Source organism: Gossypium hirsutum, chromosome D02 (assembly GCF_007990345.1).
Source record: "Gossypium hirsutum isolate 1008001.06 chromosome D02, Gossypium_hirsutum_v2.1, whole genome shotgun sequence".
Lineage (NCBI taxonomy): Eukaryota > Viridiplantae > Streptophyta > Magnoliopsida > Malvales > Malvaceae > Gossypium > Gossypium hirsutum.
In genome coordinates, this window is record NC_053438.1 from 2,251,565 (window position 1) to 2,261,607 (window position 10,043).

A 10,043-nucleotide genomic window follows, 5' to 3' on the forward strand; every position below is an offset into this window, starting at 1 on the left:
GGTTCTCGTTCCTGTTGAATTATTTAGAGAAATAATAGGTGTCTCGAAGTTAAAATAGAATTTGGTCAAATAGTGGAAGGTTTGCATGTGAATGTGTGCATCAATGATTGAACCTCAAGTTGGCTCAATATTAACCTATCCTTTGTAATTTGCCGACCTCCTTCGTTAGTATTTAAATACATACAAATATTTATTTTATTGTAAATGAAGTCTTGGCTTTTTAGTTAAAACGGGTTTGGGTTTTTCAATATCCACATTTGAATCTTATTATGTGAAATTGTGATGGGTGGAAGTCATATTTGAAAAAATTATTTTCTGAATCTTTCCTACCGCATTATTTATAGTTTATTTCTAATTGTTTAATGATGTTTTAATACTTTTTTCATGTTATTAATATATAATTTTGATAATTTTTTTTATCGTAAATTCTAAATACTAAATTTAAAATCTTAAATCCCAAACATTGAACCCTAAACCCAAACTTAAAACTTTGAATAGGATTTGAGGTTCGGAATTCGAAATTCATGGTTCGGGGCTCAAGGTTCAAGGTAAAAAAATTACTAAAATTATGTATCAAAGACATGAAAAAAAATTGTTGAAATGTCAATAAATAATTGAAAAGGGACCATGAATAATGTGGTAAGAAGGGCCTACAAAATAATTTTTCTGTCATGTTTGGGTTTTGTCATTTTACAGTTTGATCTAATTATTGTTTCGTTATGCTTTGTACTAGCTTAATTTTACATTATAGTTAATTGGACATATATTTCTACTTGTTATGTGAATCTCACTGTATAGTGACTATCTTTCAGCTACGAGCACATTTTGAAAGAACTATTTATGAAAAATCCTTTATTCTCATTATTTAATTTAAAAATTAATTTTAAATGTGAATTATTTGGATTTACAATAATTATGTATGTAAAATAGATTAAATGAAAAGCAATATGTAATATTTTCCCTATTTATTGTCCTCCCTACTTCAAACTTAAGCAATGAATCAAATATATTTGGATTTGTGCATGATGCTGATCATTTGAAGGTAATGCATTATTTGGGGTTATCGACATAATCATTACTCAAGGACGGTGTCAATGACATTTGGGATAATGAAGAATTTTTTCGAGGGTGACATGATAATGTTTAATTATTTTGATTAGAGATGATAAATAGATTTAAGAATTATATCAAAAAATTATTAGATAATTTCATCTAATCATGACAAAAAAAACTTATGAATTTCGAGAAAATTTAATTTTAAGGTAGAATTATTGATTGAGTTTTAATTTGATTCGTATTGGTATTCTTATTAATAAAGACAATACGGGTTCGAGTATATTGAAATGCATTCTCTTCTTATTTAAAAATTATATCGGTAGTGAACTTTTAGCTACAGTGATGATGTTGGATTTTCATCATCCAAAGCAAAGATGTTTATCACCAAAGTTTCAAAACTTTTCTCTATGCAATAAATTGTTAGTTTTGATATTCTAAACTTTTGATATAATAACAATTAAGATGAAATTTATATATTATATTTCTTAAGTCATTTGGTGAAAATATGGTTGAAAATATTAAACATTTTCAAGACTCGCAAAAACTCAAAAACAAGTTTTATATATGTTTCATTGTGTTCCAAATGTTTTTTAGTCAATACCAAAGTGTAAGGAGTTCAAATATTTTTCAAAGCATTTTGGTAACTAAGTATAGGGGTGAGTAAAACTCGATTAGATTCGAAAAAATAAAAAAAAATTGAATTTCGAGTTAATCGAATCAAGTTATTCAAATTATTCGATATGATCTAATAAGTAATTCGAGTTTCGAGTTCGAATCAAGTTGAATTTCTCAATTCGAATAACTTGAATAATTTGAATAACAGATTGGTGTAAATACCCTTTTGGTCCTTGTCAAGTTTGAAAATGAGCAAATTGATCTCTCTCTCAACAAAAATTAAAAAAAATCAAAATATTTATAAAAATTCTAAATTTTTTTTAAAAATATAAAATTCTAAAAAAATTTCTAAAAATTATATAAAAAATTACAAATTTTCTAGAATAATAATTTTGGGACTTAAATAAGTTAATTAATGATTTATGTTTATCATACTAAAGTATTTTTATTATTATTTTGCTTTGGAAAAGTTTTGAAATATATATGTTTTCAAATTTATGTGCTCTAGCATGGAATTAGTTATACTGTAACAAGATTTTAATTTGACATGTTTAATTTTTAAATTTAATTCAAAAATTTTCATTCAATTCCATTCGATTCAATTCAACTTGACTCGAATTTCATTTCACTCGACTCGATTAGAAAAAAATTCAAATTGAGTTAGGATGATAAAATAGAACTCGTCAACTCGATTAACTCAAAAATTCACTCGATTCAGTCGAACTCTCACCATTAACTAAGTCTTGATACTTGCAAGTCAATAGCTAACAACACTTCTAGAGGGATCACACATATCTGCTACAGTTTGCCTAATGGAGTTCGCATATATAACAATTTATGTAAGCATTTGCACCTAGGGCTCTCAAATATCAACTACAGTTCGCCTAACAGAGTTCGCATGTATATCAGTTTATATAAGGGTTCGCACCTATGGGGGTTCGCTTATAGATTACCTTACTTTCTAATACTTCAATTGATTAATCATACACAATGATTTAAGTTTAGATCCCACACCTGATTGAAGACACAAAAATCTTAATTTGGATGAGGAGATTGAGGATCTACTAGAAGGAGAGGGACAAATTTGAAAACCTTGAAATCTTTGGTTGAAAATTGATTCGGCAATGGAGGAAAAAAGAAAACTTTGAGAGTTGTTCTTGAAAAATTCTCTAGATAAAAATTCTAGGATTTGAAAAGTTTAACTATTTATAAAACTCTTTTTCCCTAATTGAAATAGGATTAGGAATTAATTTAGAATTTAAATTAAGGATTAAATTTAAAAAAATCGGGTTGGGCTAGTTTGAAAATTCAGCACTTTTATGGGGTAAAAATAAGAAAATAAAATGGAAAGGTGCACAAAAGGTTTTAAACTTGCTACCTAAGGGAAACCTAAGGCTTTACTATTGAGCCAACAAATTCATTCTTATTAATTCCTTATCAAAAATCTAAATTTTATTCCTATTTCTTCTAGCCCCAATTTTGGGATGTGACAAAAAGTACCATGGAGGCCCTTATACTAAGATTGCATTTCCCCCCTCTACTAAAAAAATAGGCAAATTAATCCTTGGACGTTAGATCAAAAAATAATTTGGTCATTATGTTAAAATTTCATTCATTTTACTGTTAAAAACTTGTCCATGTACATCAACATAATGTACAAATAGCACACCACGTGTAAATTGTTTGATTATTTCGTTAATCACGCCAATTTTTAACAGTATAAATAGATGAAATTTTTAACAGAAAGAATCATGTTGTTCTTTGATCTAATATATATAGATTAATTTACCCATCTTTTGAGTAAAAGATATAAAATACAATCTAACTACAATATAAAGACCTTCATGATAGTTTTACCTTTTCTTATAATTTTACTAACTGTTTGATTGCCAGTAAAATATTTTCCGTAAAATGATTTCGGGAAAATATTTTACTTTTTTGTAAAATGATTTATTGGAAAATATTTTCTGGTATTTGATTGAATCTGTGTAAAATATTTTCGGCTGTTTGGCAGATTTCCTGGAAATGTTTTTTGAAAAAATTGTTTTTACATATATTGATATGTATTAATAAATTTTTATATTTTAAATTATTTTTACATATATTGCAATGATTTATTTATAATAATACTCAATTATTAAGCTACAATATTAATCGTTATAAATTAAAAAAATTTAATATCAAATAAATTATTTGTAATTGTGTTAAAAAAACAAGTATTGAATAATTAAAAAAACAAGTTACTGAAAAATCGATAAACAGAAGCAATTTTCTACCGGAAATGAAGGAAGAAATGAAGGAGTCGATAGAGAGGAGAGCACGGAAAATGTCTTACGGAAATTGAAAGGGTAAGACATTTTCCCTAAAATGTAACCCATTTTCCCTTGTTTTGGAGTTCATTTTCCAAATGGAAAATGTTTTCCGCCAATCAAACGCTGGAAAAGTTGGAAATGATTTTCCGGAAAATCAATTCCTTCAATCAAACTGACCCTTAGTTTAGTAATTTTTTTTAACCCAATTTCCTTATCATAAAAGGCATCAATGAAAATCTTCTGCTTTTCATTAATAATGGCACAGTTGAAGTGTTAAGGCACTTTAATGATATTGATTTTTTTTCTTAAACTTTACACAACTTATGTCATCAGCCAGGTCTATCCCCAAATCTAGGTCCTGAATCAATAGAATGGAAACAATATTGGGTTAATTTGTCTTTGGGCAACTTTAGTACATGAAGTTAGTTGAATCCTCAAGATTTGGGGACCAAAAAGCAATTAATAAAAATATATTAAATATGAAGATTTTGAACTTTTGTAGTCTTGTTTGGTCGACTTCATCACCTTAAAATTTTAAATAAAAATCCAAAAATATAATGAATATTTATAAAATAAGAATGGATCAAGGATTTCTATGGCTCAAAAAAAATTTTAATTAATTGAAACCAAAAAGGAAAAGAAAATTCCTGGATCCTCCATAGTCCACTCCACAGCACACCTCTTTCACAAATAATTCACATTGTGAGATCCTTAACATCTTCTTCTTCATCAGTTTATTTAAAGCAAAAAAAAAATTGAAAAATAAAAGATAATAATTTTCTTTCTCTCTCTTTCTGACATTGTAATTATAATAATTAAATAAAATTAAATATAGTATTAAAAGAAATCTGACCCACCTTTTTTCCTTTGTGCATTAATCATTAATCATTGATAATTAACACAAACAGTTGTAGTGTTTTGTGCCCAACAAAAAAAAGACATTTGATTAATTAATATGTACAGATATTGATTAATGATGATTTAATGAGTTTTGTTGATATTTTAGAACTTGTTAATGTTATTTAATAATAATATTTATAGTAAGTTTAAACATTACGGTACTCATTAATAATTATAATTTTAAGAAATTTGTTTTGAATTTAAGGTTATAAATGTTGAAATTTTACTTTAATTTATCAAAATTTTGATTTAAAAATATTTTCATTAATAAACAAGTAATGCACATGTTACAGATTAGGATTAAATTGGTACAGAAAATTGGAGTAGCATCCATTCCCATCAAACTTGCAATTCACCTTAATCAAGTATTAGTAATACCATTTTTAGACTTCTCTAATCACAAATACCTATCAATAGATTTGACGCTACTAAAGAACACTTCTTCGCATTGATGTCATACAAAATTAATTTTTATATGCTAAATCATCTTTCTCTTTATCTTAAAATCTGGTCTTTTGTTCGATATTATAATATCCTATTTTAACAAAATTTACTTATGACAATTCTCAATGGATTTAGCTGATGACTTTGATAATTGACATACATGCATCATAACACAACCAAAAAAATAGTAGAGACTAAATTAACTAAAATTGACCACTCCCTCTTGCAAAGAGATTCATTTTTATTTGTTTTCAAAAAGTTTTGAGAAAAACTTGAAATAACAAGACTTTTTGTTAATTTGATTGTACTTTATAAACACTAAGAAGTTAGCCCAATTGGGTAATTGGTAGGTCTTACCATTAATTTAATAAAAATAAAAATTTAAATTTAAGTGTTTACCCATAAATTGAATTAATTTTTTAATTTTCGTAAAGTAAAAAAATCAAATTCCGATAAATTAAAGTAGAATGATTAATTTTTCAATTTTCAATTTATATTTAAACTCATTATTTTATTAAATATCACCTTAACTAATACTGAACAAGATTAAAATTTAAAAAAAATAATAAATTAGATTTTCAAACGAGTTTAGAATGATATGAAATGTTCTTTTAATTACTTATACTAGTATATATAAAAGGAAGGCGTAAGGCTTTTCTTACATGACACCTGTCGAGTCCTTTTTTCCTTTTATTACACGATAATATAATGGTTAAATTATGATTCTAATCTCTATTTTAAAAAAAATTATATAGGAACGATTAAATTTTAGTTTTGATTTGTGTGTTTCACTTAAATTTGAGGTTTAATCTTTATATTTTAATTTTGAGATAATATGGTACTTCAACTCTTATAATATTATTAATTAGTCTAAATAATTTATTTCAATTAAAATGATGATGTGAAATTTTAAAAATTGTTAATACTATTAAAATTCTCTATTAAATAAATGTTCGTTACAATGTCATTTTCTTACATGAATATCAAATGAGTTTTTTTTATTTCAAAATGTTACACGAATGAATTTAACAAAATAATTTTAACAACATTAACAAATAGAACTACATTTTTAAACTTGAAAAATAGAAGAACTAAATTTTTGAAAATAAAAGTATGAAGACTGTTACGATTTGGGAACCGATTGTCTAAGTGACCGATAGGATCTGGACCTCTGACTTGGAAGAAAAATATTCGCCTACAGGCATAGTCAGCTGAGGACCTCACGAGAATGCAAGATGTTCGCAAAGATAGCTTGTGCAGGAAGCCTGTGGGGGAGCTCGCGTAAGCCTCGCAGGAATGAGGCCGCAAGAGGAGAGCTCGCGTAAACCTCGTAGGGACGAGGCCGCGAGCTATGTCTGCGAAGAGGACCCCCGCTCATAATTGGCAGGTACGATGTTCGCTGGGAGAGTCAGTCCCAGGGTCAGGAAAGACTGCGTGCTCTGCAGGCAAGCGTCCAATAAGCCGAGGGAGGCCCAAAGAATGTCAACACTAGGGACAAAGAATGTCAATACCCTTTGCTCAAAGGCCAAGACAAAACACTGGGCCCTATTGTGAGTTGTAATAGTATTAGTAAGAATGCGTAAAAATATAACTCATTTGTTTCTCTTAATACAATACGAGAAAATATTACTCAATAAAAACTAAATTCCAAATATATGAATAATACAGCAACTTAGAATATACTATAACTCTTAACTTTTTTACTTTATAATTTAACTAAAAAATAAATATTTAACCCAACAGGGTACAAGTGGATAGAAGTTTTATTATTATTTTACAATCTTCAATACAAATGACATCATCCTAATTTTGCTCCACCGATAATATAAGGAAAATACAGAATTTACTCTACAATTAAAAAATAAACATCAATTGTTGTAAATGTTTTTATTAATAAAAAAATTAATCATAATGGCAGCCCCTCTTTCAAAAGCTGGTTTGAAGTTTGAACTTTGAAGGGCGTCATTTTCCTCCTCCGTTCCTTCCACCGTCTATTACGCAGTTTTAGGCTGAGATTTTCGTAATACTAGCATTTAATTTTCTTTATATATTAAATTAATTAAAAAATAAATTTAAAAAAGAAAAGGTCAAACAGACATTTGCTTTGCTTGCTTTATCTATCCCTGCTTGCTCATCATTTTCGCTCATTTCATCTCTCACTTTTTTCTTCTCTTTTGCCTTTGCCTTGGCATTTGCTTTTTCTAAATTCCAGCAATCTCTTTACTCTTTGCTTTCATTTTCCCTTAATTCAGTCACAAAAGCATCATCATTATTATCATTGTTTAACCACTCTCTTTCTTTTTCACTCAATTCTACTACTAAAATTCTGGGTTTTGTTTTCTGATTCTTGATTCTCAGTTTTCACTTTGATTATCGATCTGGGTTTGTGTTTTTTTTTTGGTCATGGAAAAAGACAAAGCTTTTATGTCTGAAGAGCTGAAGAACAGAACAACAACACGACAACAACAACCAGCTTGGAACCCTTGTGGTTTTATGACAGAAATGTCAACAAATGAGCTGAATTGTGGAACAGAACAAGGTGGGAACTATTTTTTCAATCCAAATTGGGATAATTCAATGGATCAGAGCGATCCCTTTGAATCAGCATTAAGTTCCATGGTGTCTTCTCCAGCTGCTTCCAATGTTGGTTCCGGTGAAAATGTAATGATGCGGGAATTAATTGGAAAATTATGGAATATATGCAATTCTAAAGATATCATCACCAACAGTACTAATGCTTCATGTTATAGTACGCCATTGAATTCACCTCCATTTTCAACTGACCCTGGATTTGCTGAAAGAGCTGCTAGATTTTCTTGTTTTGGTGGCTTAAATGATCCATTAAGGGATTCACTTAAGCTTTCAGGTCATGTTAATGGAACTCAAACCATTAAGAACAGTACCCTTTCAAGATCTTCTTCACCAGAAAATGCAGAATCTGGTGTTTCTAAGGAAGAATCTTCAGTTTCTGAACAACTTCCAGGTGGTAATAACAAGAAAAGGAAATCAATTCCAAGGGGAAAAGCAAAAGAAACTCCATCACCAGCAACTGTTGATGCCAAGGTTGCAGCTGAGAATAATGATGAATCCAATGCTAAAAGAAGCAAACAAAATGGCACTGTTAAAGCTTCAAATAAGGAGGATTCAAAGCCACCAGAGCCACCAAAGGACTATATCCATGTTAGGGCAAGAAGGGGTCAAGCAACTGATAGTCATAGTCTTGCTGAAAGAGTAAGAAAAACCTTTAGAAATTGAAACCAATGTTTTGCATGTTCTTCTGATGTTTATATTCATCTAATGATCCTTATTATATATTGTAATTGACCAGGTTAGAAGAGAGAAAATAAGTGAAAGGATGAAGTTCCTACAGGATCTTGTTCCTGGTTGCAATAAGGTAAAAAGCATAAATAAGACTTGTGTTACTCTTAAAACATTCATGTCTGATAAAACGATGTTTGTTTCAGGTGACTGGTAAAGCAGTTATGTTAGATGAAATCATCAACTATGTGCAGTCATTGCAACGCCAGGTCGAGGTAAGTTTGTTCGCTTGAGCTAAGTGTTTTCTCGAATTTTAATGTCGGATTTCGATTCTGATTAAACGATTTTATTACCTGCAGTTCCTATCTATGAAGTTGGCTACTGTGAATCCAAGGATGGATGTTAACATGGAAACACTTTTATCAAAAGATGTAAGTTTTTAATCAATTTGGTCTCTCCATTTATGCCAAACTCATCTGAATTTTTTTTAATCTTTGCATTCTTTGTGTTATGCAGATGTTCCAATCTCGTGGATTGTTGCCGCACGCTGTCTATTCGATGGAACCGACGTTCCCTTTCGGGTATCAACCACAGCAAGGACTAGCTCTTAACAATGGCATAGCCAATACCACTTCTCAACAAGGCTTTCAGTTGCCTCAAGTTAATGGTTTCATTGATGGTAATCCACAAGTTGGATCAATTTGGGAGGATGATTTACAGAGCATTGTTCAAATGGGGTTTGGACAGAATCAAGCACAATGCTATCAAGGTAAAAGCATAATCCAACATCCGAACTATACCCGAATTCGAGTTGGAATAACATAATCGATTGATCCCTTTTTTGTTTGGTGCAGGTTCAATAGCTCCAGGCCAAGTGAAAATTGAGCTATAGAAACCACCATTAAACAACACCTGATTCAGAGATGGCTTTGTAAATAGGAAGGATTCAAAACCCAATTCTTTAGAGAATTTTTACAACAAAATCCTGATTTGTAATATTTTAGGACTAATTACAATGAAGTGGTCCATATTCCACAGTTTTTTAAAAAACTTTTTAGCTTGTCTTTTGTGAGGAGGGGTTGAGAGAAGGGATGAATTTTTATGTATACTTCTGTTTCAACCAATATGTAATTTGGCCTTACAATTTGAGAAATTAATGAAAACTCTTTTCAGTTCATTTAGAAAATGGATTAATATACTATTTGGTATCTGAATTTTACTTCAATATTCAATTTGGTATTTAAATTTGGTTTTAATGTTCAATTCATTATCAAATTAAACAAATTAAACAACTCAATGAATGTTTGGTACATGTACTCTAGTAAAAAAGATAAAGTACTTAGGTACTAAATTGAACATTGAAACTAAACTCAATATCAAATAGTATATTAAACCATTAGAAAATTCTGCTTCTATGTATAACTTAATGTCTTTGATTAGTGCCTATAATTTAGGCTA

The 10,043-nt window shown here is 29.2% G+C and overlaps 1 protein-coding gene across 1 annotated transcript; it reads left to right on the plus strand.

Annotated features, from left to right (window-relative positions):
- Nucleotides 1-7,248: 7,248 nt before the first annotated feature.
- Nucleotides 7,249-9,766, plus strand: LOC107934855 (transcription factor bHLH62). Its single transcript, XM_016867368.2, has 6 exons — nucleotides 7,249-8,558; nucleotides 8,656-8,721; nucleotides 8,792-8,860; nucleotides 8,945-9,016; nucleotides 9,102-9,354; nucleotides 9,440-9,766. Exons 1-6 carry the CDS (start codon nucleotides 7,731-7,733, stop codon nucleotides 9,475-9,477), a joined length of 1,326 nt encoding a protein of 441 aa, XP_016722857.2. The 5' UTR covers nucleotides 7,249-7,730; the 3' UTR covers nucleotides 9,478-9,766.
- Nucleotides 9,767-10,043: the final 277 nt, after the last annotated feature.

Coding starts and splice junctions, on each gene's coding strand:
- LOC107934855 (XM_016867368.2), top strand. CDS start 7,731: ATGGAAAAAGACAAAGCTTTTATGTCTGAAGAGCTGAAGAACAGAACA. Junction 8,559..8,655: donor GTCATAGTCTTGCTGAAAGA/GTAAGAAAAACC, acceptor GTAATTGACCAG/GTTAGAAGAGAGAAAATAAG. Junction 8,861..8,944: donor CATTGCAACGCCAGGTCGAG/GTAAGTTTGTTC, acceptor TATTACCTGCAG/TTCCTATCTATGAAGTTGGC.